At 36.1% G+C, this 26,396-nt stretch overlaps 1 protein-coding gene and 1 long non-coding RNA gene across 4 annotated transcripts; one reads left to right on the forward strand and one right to left on the reverse strand.

Moving 5' to 3' along the window:
- Nucleotides 1-24,423, forward strand: UBA3 (ubiquitin like modifier activating enzyme 3). Of its 3 annotated transcripts, none has more exons than XM_025456535.2 (18): nucleotides 1-104; nucleotides 292-333; nucleotides 2,198-2,318; nucleotides 3,689-3,769; nucleotides 8,102-8,184; nucleotides 11,168-11,248; nucleotides 15,410-15,453; nucleotides 15,769-15,833; nucleotides 16,145-16,300; nucleotides 17,464-17,566; nucleotides 17,701-17,814; nucleotides 21,810-21,863; nucleotides 22,346-22,382; nucleotides 22,471-22,552; nucleotides 22,870-22,970; nucleotides 23,099-23,162; nucleotides 23,274-23,328; nucleotides 23,647-24,423. In XM_025456535.2, the coding sequence occupies exons 1-18, from the start codon at nucleotides 85-87 to the stop codon at nucleotides 23,733-23,735; spliced, it is 1,392 nt and encodes a 463-aa protein (XP_025312320.1). In that variant the 5' UTR covers nucleotides 1-84; the 3' UTR covers nucleotides 23,736-24,423. The 3 variants fall into 3 exon arrangements, with proteins under 3 accessions (XP_025312320.1, XP_025312321.1, XP_025312322.1); XM_025456537.3 differs by lacking the exon at nucleotides 1-104 and adding an exon at nucleotides 902-989; XM_025456536.3 differs by lacking the exon at nucleotides 292-333 and having other exon boundaries at nucleotides 8-104.
- LOC118351726 (uncharacterized) lies at nucleotides 3,169-26,346 on the reverse strand. The gene is made up of 3 exons (XR_004807640.2): nucleotides 25,991-26,346; nucleotides 23,885-24,071; nucleotides 3,169-3,224 (listed from the first exon to the last, which is right to left on the reverse strand). It is a non-coding gene; the product is annotated as an uncharacterized LOC118351726 (long non-coding RNA).
- Nucleotides 26,347-26,396: the final 50 nt, after the last annotated feature.

The raw sequence follows: 26,396 nt of genomic DNA on the forward strand, positions 1-26,396 counted from the left end.
CCCGCCCCTTTCCGGCTCTCCCAGCCGGCCCCGCCCCTCCGCCCCGCCCGCCGTGGAGGCACCTGGGAAGAGGCGGAGAACAATATGGCGGATGGCGAGGAGCCGTAAGTACTCGGGCTCTGCAGGCGTGCGGGGCCGGGCTGGGCTGTGAGAGAGCGCGGCGCTGGGCGGTCGCCGCCGCCACCCGGGGTCCCCCCCCACCCCCCGCCCCGTCCCCTCGCCCCCCATCCCCTCGCGGCGCCCAATGTGTAGCGTGATGCTGACCCTTCTTTTATTCTCTCTTTCTTTTAGGGAGAAGAAAAGAAGGAGAATAGAGGAGCTGCTGGCTGAGAAGTTAGTGCTGCCGGGAGGCCGGGGCCCTCTCCGGGGACCCCCGCCTCCCCCCACCCCAGGCCTAGGGGACCAGCCGCAGCGGGCCCGGGGGGCTGGGAGGGGGGCACCCGGAGCGCAGGCCGCGCGGCCTCATCCCCTGACCCCCATCCCGGAGCCCCAGGGGCCCGGCGGGCCGCTCCTCGTCCCTCTCGGGCGGGCGCCGGGCCGGGGTCCACCGCAGCAGGCCCTGCACCGGCCGGCCGGGTGCTCCTTGACCCAGAGGCTTGCGGAAGGACCCTTGCGCCCCACCCCCTCCTCCACCCCAAATTGCCATAGCCGTGACCTTGTGAAAAGGCGGTCTTAAAACACGTGCAACGGACACTAGGACGTTTTTTTTGGCCTTTCGTAAACACTGAGACAGTAGTATTAATTGCAAACTTTTTATGAGAACTTTATGTGTGAGGTATTGTACTAAGCACTTCAATCATTTTCTTGCAAAATAATTGGCTCTTACCTTAAGAATGTTGACTCCAAAGAGCTTATTTTCTCCATTTATTACACACCCTATTTTTTTTTTTTTTTTAATCAGATGCTCAGTTTTGTGCTGGTGAGACAGTGTTTTCCAACCTGGCCCACGCCACATAATTTTTCGTCTCCCTACATGGGAGGGGAAGCAGGTACTCTTGCAGTGGGTGTGGTGAGTTACTAATTTCTGTGCCAGTTCCCAGTAGCAGTGCTTTAAAGTCTTTACGTAGCTTCCTCAAAAAGTTTGATTTCAGTTGCAAAAGGATTGGAATGACGAGCTTAACTTCACATTCCTTCCCACCTTTCATTTCCTTCCCACTTTTGCTTAAAATGACAGTAAAGGTTCGAATGCAGACTATATGCCCGGTATTATACTACGGCCTCAATGTGGATTATCTCTTTATCCTTGTCCTGACCTTACCAAGTAGCTACCAACAACCTATAAATAAGGTTTATAGCTGTTAGGAAGTCTGGTCAAGGTCACAATGTTGTGGAGCCGGACCCAGCCTGACATGAAATGCTATGGTCTTTATTGTTAGGCAGTGTACTTATTTGTCCCTTCTGTAAGAATTGGATATTACAGATAACATTTAGAGGTAGAAACTGGGATTACAGGAAATTTGAAAATTAAAGATAATTACAACCAAACATAAATCTTGCCTAGAGTAGAAAATACAATTTGTTAGAAAATACATTTTTGTACTTTGTTAGAAGAGTCCCTCCTTATTCTAAAAAGTTTTTAGATGGTAATCCCTATCTGTAGACTAATTGTAACCCCAGACTTTTTTTGTGTTGAGTGGAAACAGTACCTCATAGTGTTAATACATTCTTTTTTGAAAAATGGGACCATTTTTTCAGGGAAAAATGGATAAAGGCTCTCATCAAAAATAAGTCACATCTTTCAAACTTGGAAAGGACACATGAGTTAGATTTGAAGCATCACAATTCTGAAAGTGGAGGTTTTTTTTTTTTTTTTTTTTTTCTTTTCTTTTCCTGATCTAAGTGTATTGATGGAACAAACTGAGGAAGTTTACGGTGATCTTTTATAAATTACAAATGTAGAAAAGCCCATTTCTCACCAATTGACCAATTATATCCCAAGTTTGATCTTGGGGTGCTTTAGGATCCCAGAAACATGTAGACTGATTTATTTCATCAAACACGTGCAGTTCTTAACTTTAAATAAATTAAATAATAACCAAGAGAAAAGTTAAAAGCATAAGGATAACCACATTGATATTTCCCTTTTTATTTGAGCAGGTCTGGTGTGGTTACTTTTTCATTTGGGGAAACCATAATAGTTGTAGGTGTGGCTTTTTCCTACTGATCTTTGCAGCTGAATTTACTGTGTTCTGTGCAGAATGGCTGTTGATGGTGGGTGTGGGGACACTGGAGACTGGGAAGGTCGCTGGAACCATGTAAAGAAGTTCCTCGAGCGATCTGGACCCTTCACACACCCTGATTTCGAACCGAGCACTGAAGTGAGAAACATTTATTTTTAAATAACTCCTCTAATAGTTTTATGTTTCAAAAATAATAAAATGCTTTCTTTTTAGTTTGCTCTTTAATAAAACTAGTAACAATTGTCTAAGTTACTTTGAAATACTAAATTGAATATTTGCAACTGATTTTATTTGAATGACAGATATTTGAGTCCTTATTTTCACATTTCTCATATAGTATGTTGAAAATTCTCAACAGTAAAATAACTTCATAATCTCATTTAAGATTCTAAGTTATACTTCACAAAATTACAGTTTAAAATGACTTGAGATACATTCCCCTTTTTAGCCCTACTATGAGAAATTAAATTTGATAGAAATATAGATGTGCTTGCTTAAATTTTGAAATTTAGTTGAAATGAGCATATTTTCCTAGAATTGAAAATAATTAATTGCATGTTAAAAATTATGTAACTGCTATATAATAGAGGAATAGAATTTTGGACTGGTAGTGTTTGACATAAGGCAAATGTTCAATTAGATGCAACTTGGTTTTTACTGCAAGGTAGAAAATACATTCTTTATAGTAAATTTTTATGTCTTTTGTGTTTATAAAGATAGTGTTTTGAAATAGCGGTATTATGCTACTCCTAAAATTAAGGTACAGACTTTGGGTTTCATTCTTTCATTCATTCAGTATAACTTTTCTCTCGTTTAATCTTGGACAGAATCGAAAGTATTTGTGTTTCTTTGGATACGCCACCATATTTTTTTTTCACCATATTTTTTTTGTGCTTCTGAATTCTTTTTTTTTTTGTCCTGATACTTTAAGATACTGCTGTTAAATTATTGTTTTAAATTATATTTCTACTGATGTACAATTTTCTAAGAGACTTACCTGGGTTTTTTTCTTCCTATCCTCTTTTGTTTTGTAAATTTCATTCACTGTGTTGAAAAGCAACAATTATTATTCTTACATTTTTAAGACTTTTAAACACCTTGTGCAATGCTTGAGCCTCTGTTCTTAAGGATTTTACAGTTTTCTCTTTTTAGAAAATCGAAGTAAATAAATTTGATGCTTTCCAAAACTTACTTTCCAAGTTTAGAAAAAAGATAAATCTTAATTAACTAGGTATGTAGTTTTTCTTGTTAGAAATAACCTTTTAATTTCATAAAAAGTCAATTTAAAAACCTTAAAATTGGAACCCTCTGAAATCATTAGATTACAGAATTCCTGGTTCTACCTTGTTTATAAATTTAAAATAATATATTAAATACAAAGTCTGCTCTTTATCCTCAATTGCATTTTTCATGGAAACATCAGAAACTGTTTTATGGCCTACGCCTTTATTGGTAGTACTTATAGTTATTATCAAGCAGATTTTAATATGCCTTTTCATTCTTTACAGTCTCTCCAATTTTTGTTAGATACATGTAAAGTTCTAGTCATTGGAGCTGGCGGCTTAGGATGTGAGCTCCTGAAAAATCTGGTAATATATATGTGTGTGTGTGTGTATACAATGTATTGTTTTTCCTCCTTGTGATAATTAAACCTTTTTCTTTTTCTTTTCTATTACTAGGAAATTTCTTTGTGATGATTGTTAACCTTTTTTCCTGTGAGCCATTGTTTGATAAATCTAGCAGGTCAAATTCAAGATAGTAATTAAAATAATCATATAACTGTGGAACTTTTTATACTCTAAAGTCCTCAACTATAAAGTCATTGATAGAAAATTCTTCTGTTTTCTTCTGATCTTTTTTGTGCTTCCTCTTGCACAGCAGTCATTAATTTCAGTGACATAAATAACAAAACTGGTCATTCATATTTTAACATGTCATTTCAAAGAATTATTTCTTCTGTTTCTCAAACAGAAGAAGTGGATAGGGTATTGTCTCATTTTATATAGAGGGAGATACTGAGGTTTAGAGATGTTAAATGATTGCCTAAAGTTTTCTGTATAGTCATGTGCCTGGAACCTAATCCAGGTCATTAATTCTTAGTCAAGTGTTCTTTTTTACTGAACCATTAGGTCATTACATGACTTAATGAAACATAAAATTTGGGATAGCTAAACTTTTCTTTTTTGGGGGGTCTTTTTTTTTTAGCTAAATATCATCTTAAGAGGGGGTACTCTTTAGAGAAGCTGTTTCTGTTTACTGGTTTGAAATCAATATGTGACTTAATAGTTTCACTGACTTCTCATAACCACAAATAGCTTTTTTTTTTTTTTTTAAGATTTTATTTATTCATGAGAGACACAGGGAGAGAGAGGCAGAGACACAGGCAGAGGGAGAAGCAGGCTCCCTGCAGGGAGACCAATGTGGGACTTGATCCCTGACTCTGGGATCACACCCTAAGCCAAAGGCACGCTCAACAGCTGAGGTACCCAGGCGTCCCTACAAATAGCTTTTTATAAGGGTTTATGGGTTTATTTAATATGAAATGGATAGGAGAGGAATTGTTTTAAAGGTGTTAGTATGTCAGCCTTCTCATTGGTATGTAGAAAGTTGGAAATCCTAGAGCAAACCTTAGGCAATGAATCAGGTCACATACTTAGATGAGGAACCTAAAAAGTTGACCTAGGGGCTATATTTCGAATGTAAACAGCTACATTCATTTTGCTTAGAAAACACTAATGTCACTCCTAGTGAAATTGCAGAAACTTAATGTGCTTCTTGGTACTTACTGATGTGTTCAGTTCTGAAGGGATTATAGGACATCTTGGTCTATGTCCTTAATGAATTTGAAATTTCATTGGAGAGACAAGTATTACACAAAATAAATAGCATTATGTATGATATACTATGTGATGGGGTGCCAGAATGACAGTACTTTGTCAAACATAAAAACATAGTATCAAAGAGTTCTAGAAGGGAAAGATTTATAGAGGATGGGTAGTGATTTTGGTAGGCATTCTATGTAAAAATCCCCTAATGCTTAACCTTTTCTGTTATGAAGCTGTTACCTGCAAATGTGATTTATAGTAATTTTAAATGTAAATTAATTGGAGATTAGATCTGAGAAATAGTCATCATGCAACTTTAGGAATGGCTTTGTTATTTATTGCATTGTAATGTCTTAAAAGAAAACTAAAGCTTTTCTATTACCACTTGTTAATTTATTTCAGACATAAATACATAAGAGACATACATGGTTTTTAAAATTTACTATAAGTCCTCCAAAGGCTCATTTTTTTTAAGATTTTTTATTATTTTATTTTATTTTATTTATTTTATTATTATTATTTTTTTAAGATTTTATTTATTTATTCATAGAGACACAGAGAGAGAGGCAGAGACACAGGCAGAGGGAGAAGCAGGCTCCATGCAGAGAGCCTGATGTGGGACTCGATCCAGGGTCCCCAGGATCACACCCTGGGCTGCAGGCAGCACTAAACCGCTGCACCACCAGGGCTGCCCTATTTTTTTTTATTTTAGAGAGAGAGAGAGAGAGAGAGATTGAAACACAGCAGAGGGGCAGAGGGAGAGGGACAAGCAGACTACCCCATGAGCATGAAGCCTGACATGGCACTCTATCCTGGGACTCCAGGATCATGACCTGAGCTGAAGGCAGATGCTTGACTGACTGAGCCACCCAAGCGCCACCAAAGTTTATTCTAAAAAAAGAATATGACATTAATATTGACTGAGCAAATAGTTATAAAACCTCTTCTCCCTATATACCAGGCACCATTTTGAAAGCTAAAGACACAGCATTGAAATATACTGACAGGTGTTTCTGTTTGTGGGGCTTACAAAAGGAAAAGGACAAGTAAAATACATGGTATGTCAGACAGTAATAAATGCTATGGGGAAAGGAAGAATGGAAGATACATAGCCTGGTGGGAAAAAAGATGCTATTTGAGCAGAGAGGTGAGTAAGAATATACTAGGCAGAGGGTACATCAGGTGCAAAATATGTGAAGTGGGAGCATGACTTTTCTGTTCTAGGACAGCAAGGAGGTCATTTTTATAGCTAAAACAGAAGTGGATCAGTTTCCCACAGGATATCGAGAGGTGATAGGAGATGGAAGGACTCAGTGAATATTGCAAAGGGCTTTAGAGGCTACTGTAAGGACTTTACCTTTTACTCCGAGTCAGGAAGTCATTGGAGAGATTTAAGCATGTGAGTTGATTTGATCTGACATTTAACCTGGTTCACTGTGCCTGATGTACAGAGAAAAGACTCAAGAAGAGAGCAGGAAGCAGAGAGGCTGGTCAGAAGGTTGTTGCAGTCACCTGGGCCAAGAGGTGGCAATGACTTGAAGCAAGATGGTGGCATTGAAGGTGGTGAGAGGCAGTCAGATGAGGGATAGGTTTTGAGGTTGGAGTCAACAGGATTTGCTAGTGGATTAGTTGTTGGGCATGAGAGAAAGAGAGGAGCCAAGGATGACCCAACAACGTTTTTCCCCTGAGCAACTGGAATGATGGGGTTAGCATTCATCGAAGTGGGAGACACTGGGAAAAGAAGAGATTTAGTGGTGGTGAGCACGGATGGTTGAGTTTGGTTTTGGAAACTGAAGTTTGAGATACCTGTTAGATGTCACTATCTTACTTGAGGTCACACGCACTAACCAGAACTGAGCACAAAGGCACTCCAAATTCTGGCAAGTAGGAGGAAAACTCCTACAGTAAAGTAGGAGGAAAACTCCTAACTCCTAAGGCCAGTTTTTAATATTTAGATTTCTCATGAGTGTAGTGACCAAGTGAAGAATGTATTTATTTATTTTTTTAAAGATTTTATTTATTCATGAGAGACACACAGAGAGAGAAGCAGAGACACAGGCAGAGGGAGAAGCAGGCTCCATGCAGGGAGCCATATGTGGGACTCGATGCCAGGACTCCAAGATCACGCCCTGGGCCAAAGGCAGGCGCTAAACCGCTGAGCCACCCAGGGATCCCTGAAGAATGTATTTTAAAGAGGAGGAATTGATCCATTTTCTGCCAGATGCTTCAGGGAGGTACGATCAGAGAGACCGAAAATTGTCATTGGAAGTAGTAACATACAAATCTCTGGTGACCTTGACGAGTGCAGTTTTCCATGGAGTGGTGGGAGGGAAAGCTTATTTAGTGCGAGACAGGACTATGAGAAAGCAAGTATGGACAACTCAAGGTTCTGTTGCTATAAGGAGGGGCCGAAAAGTAGGGAAATTATTGACAACTAATTTAATTTGACTATTTAACTGACCAAGACCAGAAAAGCATGATTAATTATTGAGACTTGTTTTTTTCCAATCTTTTGCTTCTGCTGGTAAATTTGAAGAGTGGTTGTACTGCTCAGAAGCAAGTTTGTTGCTTTTTCCTAGCTTTTTTGACTGCTTGTTATTGACTCAATACTTTTAGTATATTCCTTTTACATGTGCTATGTACATATGTGTGTTGATAATATACACCATCTAATAGTTATTTCTGAATTGTGATATACTTAATGTTACTTAAACTAAGATAAAGCTTATAGGAATTGCTTTTTAACAATATTCTGAAAAAGAATAGCAAATTCAGTTAATTAGTAAGACTTGTAAAATTAAAATATCTGGCGGCAGCAGCAAAGCAACAAACTTTACAAATGTGTTTACGGGATGATAAAACTGTAGAAATTTTGAGTTGTTTTCTTTTGGTTATAGACTATTTAAGTAGTTACAGATTTTTGACCTTTACAAGAACCTTGAATTTTATATACCTTGTAAGACTTTTTAACCATTGAATACAATTATGTGGAATTTATTATTGAGCATTTATAAGTTTAGGACTACCTTGAAAACAAGTCTTAACATTTCAAATGTGTGGAAACTTCTGCTTAATTGTTTTTTTTTATTCCCACAGGCCTTGTCTGGTTTTAGACAGATTCATGTTATAGACATGGACACTATAGATGTTTCCAATCTAAATAGGCAGTTTTTATTTAGGTAAGTTTTAAGATCTTAGTTTAAAATTCTGATAATTACTTGAACTTGAGTACACTGTAGTTTCATAATTTGTAAAAACTATGAGAGGGCTAACTAATTTTATTTTTTAAATAATCACCACTCCCTTTTTAGGTAAAATTTTGCAAGAAAATTTTGGACACCCTGGTGAAACTAGTTTTATAAACAAATTCGTGATTTTTTTTTAAAGAGATTTCCAAATGGTTTATGTGATTTGGGGGTGATTGTGCTCTGAAGACATAGAACAGGGCTCTTTTCCTCCTGTTAATTTCATAAGAGAATAGTAGCTAGACTATTAGGCACTAGTGAGATACATTGGTGGGGACTTATGAGCCAAGAATTGTATGGTATCTCTGGGGGAATGAAGTTGTGACAGAGTTTGAAGTTTCTTCTATGAAGATAAAGAAAATGAACAATTAAGGAGAGAAAATCCAGGAGCGGTTGAAATGGAACAAAGGGATAATTACCTTTTTTAAAAAGGATTTTATTTATTTACAAGAGACAGAGAGAGAGAGAGAGAGAGAGAGACAGGTAGAGAGAGGAGAAGCAGGCTCTATGCAGGGAGCCCGATGCAGGATTTGATCCTGGGTCTCCAGAATCACACCCTGAGCTGAAGGCAGACACTTAACCAATGAGGTACCCAGGCATCCCCAAAGGGAAAATTACCTTAAACAAACATGAAATACAGAAAGCATCTAGGAATGGATTGCTAGAAATGACTTTAAAAACTGGAAGTAGGTCCCAAAAAAAAAAAAAAAAAAAAAAAAAAAAAAACTGGAAGTAGGCCATGTATGCAGACCTGAGGAGAGGTTCATTAGTGAATTTTAGTATGTAGCGTGTAAAGATTTGACTAGCTCGGATATAAATGTCAAAGAATTACAGGAATGGAGAGATAAGGACTTTTTATTTTTCTTTCTAGTGATTAGATTATTGGCAGAAAGTGCTCGTAGGTATGCAGTATAAGGTTAGGTTAACAGAGGAAGTAAATTTAAATTTTTGGATAGGCATGAAACCTTTTTTTCTGGAAGATATTAAAGAGGTTGAAGAATGGTTTAAACAAAGTCAAGTTAAGGAAGTGTTGTAATTGCAATGTAAACTCTGTTTAATGTTTAGGCTTTATCTTTTTGTTTATTTATTTTTTGAACCTTTGAAATTACCCTTCTCTACAGAAAACTGTGGATCCTGACACATTTTTAGTATATGAATGCTCTAACAAAGATAACACTGAATTGGTTGGTTATTTTTTTTTTTTTAATTTTTTTTTTTTTATGATAGTCACACAGAGAGAGAAAGAGAGGCAGAGACATAGGCAGAGGGAGAAGCAAGCTCCATGCACCGGGAGCCTGACATGGGATTCGATCCCGGGTCTCCAGGATCGCGCCCTGGGCCAAAGGCAGGCGCTAAACCGCTGTGCCACCCAGGGATCCCTGAATTGGTTGGTTATTGATAATAGGGCATGCCCTTTAGTTTGTAGCTAAAATAATGATTGAAAATCACAATGATAGTTAACATTTGTTGAGTGCTTAGGTTGCAGTAAATACTTTCTAAAGTCTTTATCTGTATTTCCTATAATCTCAGAGTAGCCCTTAGGGTAGGTACTTGTTTTCAAGATTAAGCAATTAGGCCAAGGTGTTTTGCAAAGATGATATTTGTAAAAGTCCTTTTTGTTCAAAGTGTAGTTTTTAGGTGGAACAATCTGATCCCCTAATTCTGGAAAGGCAAATTAGCAGTTTCCACAGAAACCGTCCAGGAATTTTTTATCTGGGATCTACTGTAGGAACACATACAATTCACAACATTAAAGAATCTTGAAAGTTTCCTTTATCCGCTTTACCAAAAGAGCTCTGTCCGGTGTAGTTGAATGCAGTACTGAAATCAGGTTCCTTGATTTATAACTAGAGCCTAGTTATAGGACAAAGAATAAAACTCTTAACAGAAGTTTTCAATCAAGAGAAGCAGACTGCTTCATTGGCTAGAAGAAAAATGACCTGTTAAATGATTTTTCTTTAAAATTCCAATTTTAAGTAAAAATAATTTTTATTAGGGACATTGATTTTTAAAAATGTTTTCATTTATTTTTAAAGTATTCTATGCTTATATATGAAGGAATACAAAGAGATAAGAATATGGTCACTTTATTCCAGGTGTTCAGTCTAGGGGGTATAACAGATCTCTGTATCTAATGAAAAATATGTTGTGAAAAAGTAGTAATGAAGCACTATGTATGTGTGAGGGAATGATTTACTTCTGTGAGGAGGATGAGGAAATACTATGAAAGAAAATACCATTTGTACTGAGATTAGAAGAGAGAATTCTTTGTGTCCTCTTCTGTCTATAGCTGTGGTTCTTATCTAGGAGTGATCTTTTGAGGCCTTCTGTTTTTAGTTTCTTTAGAATGTTGGCAACATTTGCAATTTTAGATAATGCCTTCAGGATTATTTTTTCTTCAGAAACATGCTTATGGCTTTGTTTGGGACATAAAATTTACTATTTAATCTGCACATGTGGGAAGAAGAGATAAACGAAGGCTCTTATATCCCTAGAATGAATCGTGTGTATATTTCAGCCAAAACCTCCATGGTAACACCTTGAGGTTCTAGGGTTCAGGGTAGATTTGGAAGGCTTTGGGTGTGGGATAATTTTTTACATTGGGAAATGCCACAATGAGAAGTGGCCAGGAAACATGCCATCATTATGCTTTCCATTGGGGGGAGGGGGAAGCACCATTTATATTTTCATTTAAGAAATACTTGTCAGTACTTGTAAATACTTAATTTAGAACATCAGCAAATGTTGACATTTGATGTTGAATTACTAATTACTCATCAACATTTAGATAAAAGTATTCCTTCTAAATATCCTCTAAATAAGCTCACTGTGGATATTTTTTATGTTTGAAAGTAAATTATATAGATCATCTAGATTTATATCATGAATGATAATTTAAATATAATTTTTCCCATAGGCCTAAAGATGTTGGAAGACCTAAGGCTGAAGTTGCTGCAGAATTTCTAAATGACAGAGTTCCTAATTGCAATGTAGTTCCGTATCCTTTTGACAAAAAAGTTACTTAACTTTCTAAAGCTTTGTGTTTTATTATAAAAGAAGTATTTAACATAGAAAATACAGATAAGCAAAAAAAAAAAAAAAATCAGCAGTAAGCTTATTACTGAGGTTTCTACTGATGACATTTTGCTTTATATTCCTTCCAGTCCTTTTTTTTTTTTTTAAGGTTATATAAATATTTTTTTGCCCAATTTTTAAATTAAGCATTTACGGCCAGTGCAGTTATTTTGCATTATTGCCCTTACTTTCAGTTTGATTGCATAGCTCTTCTGTTAGACTGTAAATTCCTTATCTGGCTGTAGTTAATCTGTGTCTCCTTACAGTTGCAGACTGAATAGACAGTCAACATATATTAACCAAGTGGAAAATGTGTCAGAGTAAATTTATTTTTCAAAAAAATGTGTTTTAAAAAAGGAGTGTTCTTCAGATCTGGATAACTTTCAGTGTTTTATAGAAATTCAGAAAGTGAGATTTGCTATTTGGGAAATGCCACAGGATTCAAAATAAACATAGAAAATTCAATTGTATTTGTGTACTTGGAGTGAAAATGTGGAAAGTGAAATTTACTTTTTATTTTTTAAAAATTTTTAATTATTCTTTATTTATGATAGTCACATAGAGAGAGAGAGAGAGGCAGAGACACAGGCAGAGGGAGAAGCAGGCTCCATGCACCGGGAGCCTGATGTGGAACTCGATCCCGGGTCTCCAGGATCACGCCCTAGGCCAAAGGCAGGCGCTAAACCGCTGCGCCACCCAGGGATCCCGAAAGTGAAATTTAAAATAAAATGAGTGCCATTTACAATCACTCAAAAAAAGGGCGGGGGAATACTTAACTGTTAATCTATAAAATAAGTATAAGACCTGTATGCTGAATACTACAAAGTACTGATGAAGGAAATCAAAGAAGGTCTAAATAAATGTAAAGATGCTCTGTTCAAGAATTGGGCGATTTGACATAGTAAGGATGTCATGTCTCCCTAGATTTGTATACAAGTTTAATACAATTTCTATTAAAATCCCTGCAGAACTTTTTGTTGATACAAAATTGTCCTAAAATTTATGGAAAGGTGAAGGAATATCTAAAACAAATCTGATAAAGAATAAAGTGGGAGGAATCGCTGTATAATTTCAAGACTTACTATAGCTACAATATCAGGACCATGTGGTGTTAGCAGAGAGACACATCAGTAGAACAAAGAAACCAGAAATAGCTGCAGGCAAATATTGATGTTTGACGAAATGGCAAAAACAGTTCAATGGAAGAAAGGATAATTTCTTCAACAAATTGTGGTGGAGCCACTGGAGGCAAAAATATGAATCCCAACTCAAACCTCAAAATTGCAAAAATTAACTTAAAATGCATTGTAGGTTTAATATAAAATGTAAAACAGTAAAACTTTAGATGACAGTGTAGGAGAAAATCTTTGTGATATATGGCTTGGTGAAGAGTCCTTAGACTACATCAAAAAAGTGTGATCCATACAAGAAAAAAATTGATGAATTGAACTCTATCAAAATTAAAAACTTTGTTTTGTGAAGGGCCCTGTTAAGAGAATGAGATACAATGATTAGAATGGGGTATAATTATGAAGTAGGTATCTGACAGAGGATTCATCCAGAATAAATAAAGAATTCACAAAATTCAGCAATGAAAAAACAATGCAATTAGGAAATGTACTGAAAATGTGAAAGGACATTTCACTAAAGAAGATAGCAAAAAGCACCTGAGAAGGTGTTCATCGTCACTAGCTATAAGAGAAATCTAAATTACAACCACAATGAAATATTACTACATACTTCTAACAGCTAAAGTAATAGTAACCTCCAATGCTGGTAAAGCTACAGAACAACTAGATCACTCCTACATTGCTGGTGGGAAATGCAAAATGGTGTATAGCCATCTGGAAAATAGGCTGTTTTATAAAAACCTGAATATACACTTTTCCATACAATTCAGTAATTTCATTCCTGGGGGTTACCCCAGAGAAACAGATACTTAGGTCTGTGTAAAACTTGTTCTTGAATGTTCATAGTGTCTTTATTTGCATTAACCAAAAACTGGGAACAACCCAAACATCTGTCAATAGGTGAATTATTAAGCTGTAGTACAGCCATACTGTGGAGTAATGCTGAGCAATAAAAAGGAATTAACTAAACATGCAGCAAGTTGGGGAGATATCAAAGACATGCTTAATGAAAAATGATAGTCTCAAAAGGTCATATGTTGTATGTTTCCATTTATGTAACATTCTTCAAATGAGGAAATTATAAAGAGAGAACAAATTAATGATTGCCAGGGATTAGGCATTGTGGGCCAGAGAGGTGTGAATAAAGGGGTAGCAGGAGGAAGAGCTTTGCTGTGATGGAAAGTTGCGTAACTTTATGGTGGTTACAAAAATCTACACGTGTTTATTTATTTATTTTAAGATTTTATTTATTCATGAGAGACATAGAGGAGGCAGAGACATAGGCAGAGGGAGAAGCGGGCTCCCTGTGAGGAGCCCAATGTGGTACTTGATCCCAGGACCCTGGGATGGTGACCTGAGCCAAAGGCAAATGCTCAGCTGCTGAGCCATCCAGGTGCCCCTACACAAGTGTTTAAATCACAGAACTACGGGACGCCTGGGTGGTTCAGGGGATTGAGCATCTGCCCTTCAGTCGGTGTGTTCCCAGGTCTGGGGATTGAGTCCCGCATCGAGTTCCTGCAGGGAGCCTACTACTCCCTCTGCCTATGTCTCTTCCTTTCTCTCTGTCTCTCATGAATAAATAAATAAAATCGTAAAAAAAAAAATAAATCACGGAACTATACATACTTATTTTATCAATGTTGTATTTGTGATTTTGATTTTATAGTCCTGTGATATGTAACCATTGGGAGAGACTGGATGAAATACACATGGAACCACTTTCTACTAGCTTTGCAACTTTCTGTAGGTCTATATTATTTCAAAATAAAAAGTTTAAAAAGGCAAATACAGGCCTATTGGAAGAAAGATAAAGAAGAATGTGCATATTTTAAAAGTTAGGTCTGTGGACTTTGGGTATTTTATAGAAATCTAGGACATAGGATTTCTTGGTATGGCTCCTGGGTTCCCCTATTGCTATTCCCCTGTTTGCTCTGGTTCTCTTGATCTACCTGTTCTAGCTGCAGCTTATGCCTCTTGCTTTCCTTTAAAAAGGAAAAGAGGCCTGAATGGTTGAGGGCGAGAATTGAATTTATTATAGTTTTGTTTGTAGACCAGAATAAAAAATCTAGGACAAGAGTATTTTATATTGTCCCTCTTTTCTCCATTTTGGTTTTTAAAAAATGTATAATGGACTATTTATTATAATTTTAGAGAAGTATATAATTAAACAGAAAATTGCTCCATTGGAAAAATTAAAAATTTTTTTGTACACATGTGCTGTTAAAATATTAAGTTCTGTGATTGATTTACACTCACAGCTATTTTTGAATGGAGTTTTCTTTGCAGCCTTCAGGCAGGGAAGGAAAGACTGCTGATTAGGTTTGGTAAAGTAAAAAGAGAGACTTGGAAAACAGAGAGGAAAAAAGAACTCCTACCTCCCCTCACCTCCAAAATAACCAATCATATTTGTACCCGAAAAAGCTATTGGGAACATGTGTTTTTTTTTTGTTTTTATTAGCTTTGCAGCAGTAACTCTTATTTTTAATTGAAAATATTTGATATATAACCTTGTATAAATTTAAGGTGTTCAAAGTGTTAATTCGTATTCTGAGTCTTGCAGTCCTCTTCCCAAATGGGAACTGTAATATGCTTGTTTCCTTCACTAAAATGCATTATTGCCTCTGTGCTTGATGCTAATGTTTGAGGACACACAGTCTGCTTCCCAGGATGTATGGTTTTATATAAAAACTGAAGCAGAGTAGAGAGTATAACAAAGACATAATATCAGGGTTCAGGGATGAGAGAAACTACTCTAAATAGGCAAGAAGTATTTAAAAAAGGTTTTGTGACAAATTAGGGTTGTATTCATTTTGTCACATTCCCTGATTTCCACTGCTTTGAACATTGATGACTTCATTTCTTGTTATGTACATTTTTAATTTGTTCCTTCTGACATTGTTAAATCTCTTTATAAATTAAAAACTTAGCAGCTAAATTCCTTTACTTATAAGCAGACATTTCAACAAGATTCAGGATTTTAATGATACTTTCTATCGACGTAAGTTGTCTACTTTAAATTCACTTCTCACTAAATTCTTACTATATTTTAGCTGCTAGCTATTTGAAGGGTATTTCTTCATTTGTTATCAGCTCTTGGTGTTTGCTTTTCAGTAAGGTTGACTGAGCAGAGCATGCCACTGTTTTAATTCTTAGCTATATCATTAGCTGAATTTTTATATGTTGTCTTGAGTAAGGTTACTCAAGCATGAGGAGCTGTGTGTTATAATAAAAGGTGGGGTTTTTTTGTTTGTTTCCTAAAATGTGAATTATTTTGTGCAATGGCATTTTTAAAAACTAGCTTTTTCTTCCGTAGAATTTCATATAATTGTGTGTGGACTGGACTCTATCATAGCCAGAAGATGGATAAATGGCATGCTGGTAAAAATTTTAGTGTTGTTATGTTTCTTTGAAATTCTTGCTGATGCTCTTAACATACCAAAAATTAGAGTACCATGTCATGTTTTTGACAAATCAGAGTTTAATTTTCAACTAAGTAGAGGTTTATCATTGTTTATTGCCAGTTATTAATTTTCAGGTGAGAATATAAATTGCTAGTATCCTAATCCCATGATTTGATAATCTAGTACTCAGTATTGCGATTGATTTATGGAATTACTTGACAGCATGTTCTTTTTTTTTTTTTTTTTGAATTCTTACTCCCCTTTCCTACCTTTAAATAATTCTCCTAGATATCTCTTCTAAATTATGAAGATGGTGTATTAGATCCAAGCTCCATTGTCCCTTTGATAGATGGGGGGACAGAAGGCTTTAAAGGAAATGCCCGGGTGATTCTGCCTGGAATGACTGCCTGTATTGAATGCACACTAGAACTGTATCCTCCACAGGTAATCAGAAAAGCACCTGTATTTATTTTATAGTCTCTTGGGGCAGAGTTAGGATTAATTATTAAGTCTAGTCAACATTTAGGATTTAAAAATTTTTTTATTTTATTTAACTTTATTTATTCATTCATGAAAGACACAGAGAGAGAGAGGCAGAGGCATAGGCAGAGGGAGAAGCAGGCTCCATGCAGGGAGCCCGATGCGAGACTTGAACCCGGGTCTCCAGGATCACACCCTGAGCCGAAGGCAGTCGCTAAACCGCTGAGCCACCCAGGCATCCCAATATTTAGGATTTTTAATGAAGGGTAAACAGTTTTTTAAAAATCATTCTAAGAAGAAAGATAAAATATGAAATTCTGCTCTGTTTATGGAAAGATAGGAACTGAAGATTGTGGTACTGATATTCTGTTCTCAATTCATTTGTATTAATTTTTTCATTTGGAGAGACGGGATCAAGGGAGCAATTAAAAAGTTATATGTTGGGATTTAGTTATAATCTGTTTTCTTTGGTTTTTGCCTGTGAACGTTTCAGGGAGATAAAGATACTAGGCATGAGAATGATCCTTCCAAAGATGGGGCCCTTTAAGCTACATACCCAGTTTAAGGAATAGTTAGAATATTGATTCATAAATAAAAATATTTCTTTTAGTATTTACTTGGAATTGATTTAACTCTGTGAATTTGCTTTTGCTTTGATTTTATACCTTCAGCTATAAACATCATATAAACATAATAAAATGCTCATATTTGAGAACTTATTCAAACATCTCATGATCTAACAAAGCTTAAATTTATATACCCTGTAAATATAGGGCAAACCTACATTCCTATATGAATGTAAGTCAAGTGACTCAGATGCTCTTTTTAATTTTAGAAACATTATTAGTGGTATAAAATGTTTTGTTTTTATAAGTGGAAAGCTAAAATGAATTATAACCTTAAATATAGGGCAAACCTACATTCCTATATGAATGTAAGTCAAGTGACTCAGATGCTCTTTTTAATTTTAGAAACATTATTAGTGGTATAAAATGTTTTGTTTTTATAAGTGGAAAGCTAAAATGAATTATAACCTACTACCTACATTTACAAAGTCTTAACTAGAAGTTGCATTTTAAAATAATTCATTGTGTAAAATCCACTAAAAAGGCAAACTATGGTTTTAGGTTAATTTTCCCATGTGCACCATTGCATCTATGCCCAGGCTACCAGAACACTGTATTGAGTATGTAAGGATACTGCAGTGGCCTAAGGAGCAGCCTTTTGGAGGTAATAAACTGAATTTCATAATCTGGAATTACGTGAGATGAATATTTATATTATTCATTTATATAATTGTATTAAAAGACAAGCTGATTTAAGTTTACATGTTTCTGTCCTATTCTCTTTGTTTTTTCTAACAGAAGGAGTTCCATTAGATGGAGATGATCCTGATCATATTCAGTGGATTTTCCAAAAGTCTCTTGAGAGAGCATCACAATATAATATTAGAGGTGTTACCTATAGACTCACTCAAGGTAAATTAGTGAATTGTCATGAATTACAACCTTGGGATAATCCCATTTCAGGGGTTGGGAACTCTGAAGGAAATAATGGATAAGTGATTTCAGATAGTACCAGCCATTCGAGGTTCAGTCAAGGTAAGGAAATGATAGTTTCCAGGTGTTCTAAATTTGGTTGGAGGAAACAGAGTTTGACAGAATTCATATTACTTCTTAGCTAGGAGGAATTTTTTTTTTTAAGATTTTATTTATTCATTTATTTGAGAGAGAGAAAGCATGTGCAAGGAGTAGAGTGGGAAAGGGTCTCAAGCAGACTCTGTGCTGAGCCCAATGTGGGGCTCAGTCTCACAATCCTGAGATCATAATCTGAGCAAAACCAAGAGTCAGACGCTTAACTACTGAGGCACTCAGGAACCCGAGCTAGAAGGAATTTAATAAAAGTCACTGAATCTTACTAGAATTGGAAGAGGCCCTAAATCATCTAAGTTGAACCACTCATTTTATCTTTCACTAAGAGGAAGGTGTCACCTCCTAAGGCGATCTATTTCACATTTGGATAAGACTGTTAAGACAGTTTATTTTGTATATTGAACAGAAGTCTCCATCTTCAGTTTGGTCTGAGAATTGTCCCAGGGTACACCATAAATAAATCAAATTCCCTTTTAAGTAATAGCCTTTAATATATATAGAACAGGGGATGCCTGGGTGGCTCAGCAGTTGAGCATCTGTCTGCCTTTGGCTCAGGGCATGATCCTGGAGTCCCGGGATCGAGTCCTGCATCGTGCTCCCTTCATGGAGCCTGCTTCTCCCTCTGTCTGTGTCTTTGCCCCTCTCTCTGTGTCTCTAATGAATAAATAAAATCTTAAAAATAAAAACAAACAAAACCAGCATATACAGAACAGTAATCACATTCCCTCCAAATCACTGTCATCAACCTTTCTAGTTCCTTTAACCCTTTTACATCTTGGCTGACATTAAGTTCCCATCCTGTTTGATTTTCTTTTTTTATTTTTCTAACTATTTTTCAGTTATCCATATTTTTCTTATCTAAGCTAGAATTCAGCATGCTAGGATTGATTTTACAATAGACTTCTAATAATTGATGCAGTCTTAGAGGAGAGCAGGATTTTTTGCTTGTTGATTATGTTGATGCTATACTTCTGATTCTTTAAGGTCACTGTCCACTAAAATCTGGAAGTTTTCTTAATATGCAGTTGCTAAGCCCTATTTTCCCAATAAAATGTTTGGCAGTTTTTTAGGGTGGTAGTTTTGTTTTTTTATATTCAAGTATAGGTCTTTACAAGTTTATTTTTAAACCTGCCGTTTTCTTTCTTTATATCCTTTTATTTCTTTTCCAAATAATTAGTTAAAAATTTTAATAAGACTGAACTGGCTGATAACAGACATTTGAATCCTACTTCTTCTGGTCACCCTTTTCCGTTTATCTCATTCTCCCTACCAGGCCTTCTAGAGCACTTCTTCTTTTTTTGTCTTGTTCACAAGGAGGTCAGAAAAGACCTTTCCAACTGCTCTTTTTTTTTTTTCTTAAGACTTTGTTTATTTATTCATGAGACACATAGAGAAGCAGAGATATACACAGGCAGAAGTGGGCTTCCCATTGGGAGCCTGATGCGGGACTCAATCCCAGAACCCCCAGATCACGACCTGAGTCAAAGGCTCAACCACTGAACCACCCACGTGCCTCTCCAACTGCTCTCCTGAAGCCTAGATGTACTACTTCCACATTTCCCTGGGTTGCCAAATTACTAGTTACAATACCAGAATCCAACATGACTTGTCTCAGTGAACAATCATAATGCTTAATCTAATGATCACTGCTTCCTAATCTAGGTACTCAATTCATCTTTCTAGAGTTTTGTCCCAAGTTCATCACTAACTTCACCAGAAATAAAACTTTGTCTTCTTTTTGAAAATGTGCTGTTTCTCTTCTGTGATTATTTCCTCATATTTACTGATGTTCTGGTGATGTCTTTTAAAAATTCTGTTCTTACACACTCCTTGTTGCTTTCTGTATTCCTCCTATTCTGACCTGCTGTGTTCTTGAACACACCAAACTCATTCCTGCCTTGGAGCTTTAATATTCCTGATTCTTAAGCCAGGAATGTTCTTCCTTGGATCCCATTAAGGCTGGCTGCTTATCGCTCAGGTGTGAAGTTAACCAGTTTATTTGATCATTCAACTGAAAATGACTTCTGAGCCATTCACTATTGATGTTTTTATAATTTCTCAGAAATAATGGTAGCCTCATTTTTCTATGCAAAGATTATTTCATAGGCATAGTCTCATACATTGTTGCCCTGGGGCCTTTGCCTTTACTATTTACAGAAATACTGTTTCCCCAAGTCATTACATGGCTGGGTCTTTCTTATGGTTTTAGATTTCAGCTCAAATTACCATCTCCCAGAGGAGGTCTTCCCTGATTATCTACCCTGATGGACTGCCTCCATCATTGCCAACTCTATCATATACCTTGTTTTACTTTCTTCATAGTACTCTTCAGTATTTGAAATTTTGTTATTTACTTGCTTGTTATCTCCCTTAGCAGAAGGAAAGCTTATTAAGAGCAAATTTTTTTTTTTTAACTGGCACTCTGCACAACACCTAGAACATTGTTGGACATATAGTGCACAGGTAGTAACTGAATTAAATGATCTCAGTTGGTCCTGATCAGGAAGTATAAAGTCATTTCAATATGTAGTCTCACTTATCTTTTCATACTTTTTAGCAAGTATTGGTTTGTACTTTTGAACCTGATGATTGAGAGCCTTGACAAGGAGTAGAGAAGCAAAATTGAAAGTGAAGTCCAGTTTTTTTAAGGGTAGGGGACAAGGGGACTCTTTATCATTTTTGGCTTTTATTGGGCAATGTCTCTTATACTACCTCTTCTTCCTTTCAGTATATCTTGCTCTATGTGGTTCACTGCAGAACTTCCAGTTTAACCATCATGAAGTTAAGCTCCTCCTAATTTCCCCTTCTCTGAAATGATATGTAATCATATGGTCAGAATTAACATTTTAAAATAGCTTTCCAAACTTTATCACTGTCTTCTTTTCATGTCTTCTTAGATTATTTGGCTTTTTTCTGAAGTTTTTGAAACCTGCCTATACCTGAAGCCTTGGGGACATATCTTTAAGTGCTCCCTCACACCCCAAGATAACATGGCTACTTTTTTCTGAAGTTTTTGTTTTCTAAAATGAACAACTCAAATATAGTTAAGGAATATTTATGTTTTACTTTAAAAAAAAATGGTGTAAGGTCAGGCTGTCATCATTCCTATTCTGTGAATACTAATATGGAAGAAGTGAAGTAGAAATAAAGAAGTATATTAATACTTTGTGTAGACCATGTTATAGAGTGAAATGAGGAGACAAGGGCAGGCTTTCTGATTGTTGAAAATTTGGAGGAATCAAATGGCTAGAACTATTATATGAGGAACAGTTAGTTCTTACTCTATACTTTATTCACACCTCACGGAGTATAGCATATTGTTTCAGTTAAGATTATGCACTTTGGGGCATATGTAGATTCATATGCCACTTCTGTCACTTACTAGATATATAACTGTGGATATTAATTTGTCTCAATTTCATTTTCCTTATTTTTAAAATCAGAGTAATGAGACTAACAAGGATGTAATGAAAATTCTGTCCTATCTTTTTTAATCTTTATACAGTGCCTGGAACATAATAAACATTCTAACTGTTAGCTATTATTATATTGTCTCATCTTTATTTGAAGCTTAGTGAAGAGTTTTCTTTGCTACTGTACTTTAAGATTCTGAAAATACATCAAAATGATGGGAATGTGAAAGAAGATCATTTCATTGTTAAATTTCAGTCTGTTTTCTGACTTGAAAGCCTGAGAAATCAGGTTGTGGAAAATGATATTTAATAATCATTTTGTCTAAAAAAAAACAAAAAAAATCAGATTGTCTAAGGTACCTATTTTTTAAAAGAAATGACCATATTTTAATCAATATATTTTTTCAGGAGTAGTAAAACGTATCATTCCTGCAGTAGCTTCCACAAATGCAGTCATTGCAGGTAAGGAAAAATGGCCACCACTTAACTTTGGTTTCCCTTTCCTTTGGTTTTTGATTCACTATCTAAATTAACATTCCTGCAGCTACTTGGTTTCAGAAAACTGGCATTCCAAGAATCTGATATCTTCTTGGGTGTTGTAATTAAGCTGTCCAAAAAAGAATAAGCTGTTGGATCTGTGTATATTTGGTCTTACATTATGTCATAGATAAAAATGCTCTGCAGTAGGGGACATTTTAATGCCTTTCCCTTTTTTCAATGTAACAGGTTGCTCATTAATCTGAAGAAGAGGAAGGAAAGCATGTAACTCTGTTACTTGGGTTATACAAAAGAAATATAAAATTTGTTACTTTCTCAGTTTTTTTTTTAAAGTATATTCTTTATCATCAGTTTATCTGTTCCGATTTGTAACTTTGAAAAACTTGAAATTTTAAATGTCTGAATTGCATCAAGTTGAAGCACCTTTATTTTCTTCCCCTCTTCAGCTGTGTGTGCCACTGAGGTTTTTAAAATAGCTACAAGGTAATAATGGATTTCATTTTTTAAGGTGTATGTAAATTGATCTTTTGCTTGGCTCAATTATATAAAGATGAACCATTTTTCATTGCAGTGCATATATTCCACTTAATAATTACTTGGTTTTCAATGACGTAGATGGACTGTACACATACACATTTGAAGCAGAGAGAAAGGTTAGTATTATAGTAATGAAAACTTTTTTCCATCATTTACACTTAGATTTTTACATACTAATTACTGGTTAGAGATATGAATGAAATTGCCCACATCCTAAGTATTTTCTAACTTTTAGAACCCTACTCACTGTGTATCTTTTGCAGTATAGCCCGAAATAAATACTATGTAGAAAAATAATTTAGGAGATTTTAGAGCATAAAAATTTGTTCATAGGAAATATGCATAATTACAAAACAAGTTGATTTTCATTTGATCATTATAAAGTATTATTGGTTCATATGCCTCTGTGATCTGTTATGTTTTATATATGCAGGAAAACTGCCCAGCTTGTAGCCAGCTTCCTCAAAATATTCAGTTCTCTCCATCCGCTAAACTGCAGGAGGTTTTGGATTATTTAACCAATAGTGCTTCTCTGTAAGTGTTTCGGACATTTGTTTTGTTGTAGAAATACTTTTGTGATTTTAAAGCTTTAAAAACTAGAATTGTTTTTTTAAAAAGTGATCTTTAATTTTGTTTGTTTCCCTGCTCATAATTATATTTAGGCAGATGAAATCTCCAGCCATCACAGCCACATTAGAGGGAAAAAATAGAACACTTTACTTACAGGTAATCAGTGTTGGTTGTTTTTTGTTTTTTGGATGTTTTTTTCCCACAAAATTATATTACAAGTTTAAATTCATTTTATGTGCTTTACATTAAAATAATTTTGTTTTCTAGTCAGTAACCTCTATTGAAGAACGAACAAGGCCAAATCTCTCCAAGACATTGAAAGGTATTTTAAATGAGTATTTTACTAATCAATTTCTTCTTTTCTTTTTTCCTCTTGGTAAAAGTAAAAAATGCTTATTCTAGGTTCGTTTTAATGCCTTTAAATGGTGATAGCATTGTAATTATGTCTTGAGAAACAATAACAGAATTGCTCTTTTAGCAGAATGTTTAAAAATCTCTAAGAAATCAAACTTAATATTACCTTGATTAAGGAGAACTGGATTTTGATGTTTATCTAGACATAAAACTGTGCAGTTTGTGTGCATTGTGCATTTTGTTGAGATTTTTTTGCTTGGGTTAATTATACTTTTCTCTGTTTTAGAACTGGGACTCGTTGATGGGCAAGAACTGGCAGTTGCTGATGTCACCACACCACAGACTGTACTATTCAAGCTTCATTTTACTTCTTAAGGAAAATAAATCTGCACATAATAGAAGACTCACGGAAATATTATATTATGTGGATGCTAAGAAATTTAATGTCATTTTTAGCATTAGTGTTGCTGGACTTTTGACTTTTTTTATATAATGAACCACTCTTTTTAAAATTTATAACTTACCCTTGAAGACAGAATTTTAGGGTTGGTACTTGTAAACATTTTCATTAACAGTATGGGAAATGATGCCTGGAGAGAAAGATAATGAGCAAATATATTGCTTCTTTCAAAGGAGGAGGCGAGCACTCTTTTGCGTCTGAATTTTGTTCCTTTGGTCAAAGAATGCATTCCTCAGTTTTCAAAGATGTCCCTTTAAAGAAAAAAGGAAAATTAAGTTTTAAATAACATTGAGTATTACACCCTGACATCTAGAGCGTATTTAAACATAGCCTATTTCTTGCTTGATTTAATATTCATTTAGTTGTAGTTGTCCAAATGAATATTAATTATTGCAAAGGTTACCTTGTCCATAATAATTTGTAAATGGTGTTATAGCTGAATACCTGTGCATGAAAATGGGAACTATTTTCATGTTTACTTGTAGTGCCATAGAGGCCAATATGCACAATATTAAAGCCAAGACTTGAATGTTTAAAAGAATTTAATGTTCAGTTATCACTGATGCTTTCACACTATTTATTAATAAAATCATATATTGTCTACTTTTCTCAGTGAAAATTTTTTTTAAGTATATTAAGGATAAGTATAGTTGCATAGTAATACAGGAATAATTTTTAAATGTGTAGTAGGATTACTAATACAAAACTTTTGTGGTACCTGAATTAATACTTTTGCCATAATAAATACCTCCTGATTGAATTTGCTTTACCATAATAATGTAATGAAATAGAATCTTCTTATATTAAGGTCTCTTAAAGTGCCTTTTTTCCCCTGTAAAAAAATAAGCCTTAAAATTAAGTGTAAGTTTTGAAAAGTTGAGTTTTAGTATCTCTGTGGGAACATGTTTAGTTTTTGACTTGGGTGGCAGTTTTCTATTCAGAAACCTTGTGATTACGTGTCACTGGGTTAAATTTTTATTTATTATTCTTTTTTGCTCCAAACTTATGTTTCATTATAAAGTCATATGAGGAAAAATAATTGCTTTATTTACAAAATTACAGATTCAGTTTGAATTTTTGAACATGAAGCAACTAACATTTACACCTCCTTTATACAGGTGCTCTAATAACTCTCAAAGTCACCGTGTGAGGTGATAGCCTCTCCATCCGAAAGTCAAAGGTTTTAGAAAGCTTGTATCATTTACCCAAAACTGTGTATTAGGATCTTGGAACAGGGATCTGTTGATCTCAGTCTGCTCCCAGCCTCCTCCTCAGTCTATTTATTTAAGCTTAAGAAACAGCTTAATACTTCAAGGGTAATCTACTTGTGTATAATACTAAGTTTAAAGAGTTTCAACATGAAAATTTTTACTGGTTAGGTGAAATTATTGGACGATTATAACTTAAGAGTTTAAATCTGATTTTATTTTTTTTAATATTTAAATATTTTATTTATTTATTCATGATAGACAGAGAAAGAGAGGCAGAGACACAGGCAGAGGGAGAAGCAGGCTCCATGCCCGGAGCCCGCCGCGGGACTCCATCCCAGAACTTCAGGATCGCGCCCTGGGCCAAAGGCAGGCGCCAAACCGCTGAGCCACCCAGGGATCCCCCTGATTTTGTTTTATAGGAAAATAATTCCTTTATGGCATAGTTGCTTACACTGAGGTAAAATACAGAAGTGTAGGAGGCAGGCAGGTTAATGTAAATTATCACAGCAGGGAGGTATAATGAGGTTTAATAAGATTAGTGGGGTTTGTGGCAAATGGTGAAAATTATTTGCCCAAAGAGGCAACGACCTCAACAATCTGTGCCATGTTCGTATCCATATAGTTCAAAAGCACGTGGAAGTCTGGATTTTTGTACAGAATCCAGCTTTAAATGTTGACAGAATTTTGCGTGCAATGCTGTGGAGTCCAGATTCCATAGCTACTGACCAGATTCGGAAGGTCACCAGCCTGATATTTCTCATCTGGCGAAGTGTTTGAAGAGTGAGTGCAGGAAAAGCTGTACTGTAAATAGTGTGCACGAACACACGAACGCGGGAACAGTGGAGTCTCCTCAGGTTAGTTTCGACTGAGGCCGAGAGTGGCGCTGCACCGTCAAGAGGTGCCATTCTGTACCCTAGTTCCGACTTTTCACACGCTGCGGAGGACGCCTTTTTACTTACGTCATCAGGCGGGTTGGATCTGGCCTTTTATACAACGCCCGGTATTTTGAGGCAAACCCAAGCCCAGGCCAGGGTTCCTCCTGAAGGCCACGTTAACACCGGACTGATTAAATATTTGAGACAAAGCGCTAATAGGCGAGGCCAAACTGCCTCCGTTCGCAACTCTTGCTGGCAAGGCGTCAGCTCTCCGTGCGTGAGCCAGTTTCTAGGAAGGAGCCTCCCGGAGGGCTCCACCGCGGCCCCGGCGGCCGGATGTTTGCGCGCTACGCCTGGCACCGGCCTCCCCAGCAGCAGTTCCGCGTTCTCCGTAACTAATGGCAATCCTCGGGTCCCGGATGTGACGTCACGTCCCGCCCGCTCTTCCGTCCGTTGACGGAACTCTGGGCTCCCGGATTTGGTGGCTGTG

Source organism: Canis lupus, chromosome 20 (genome assembly GCF_003254725.2).
Source record: "Canis lupus dingo isolate Sandy chromosome 20, ASM325472v2, whole genome shotgun sequence".
NCBI classification, from domain to species: domain Eukaryota; kingdom Metazoa; phylum Chordata; class Mammalia; order Carnivora; family Canidae; genus Canis; species Canis lupus.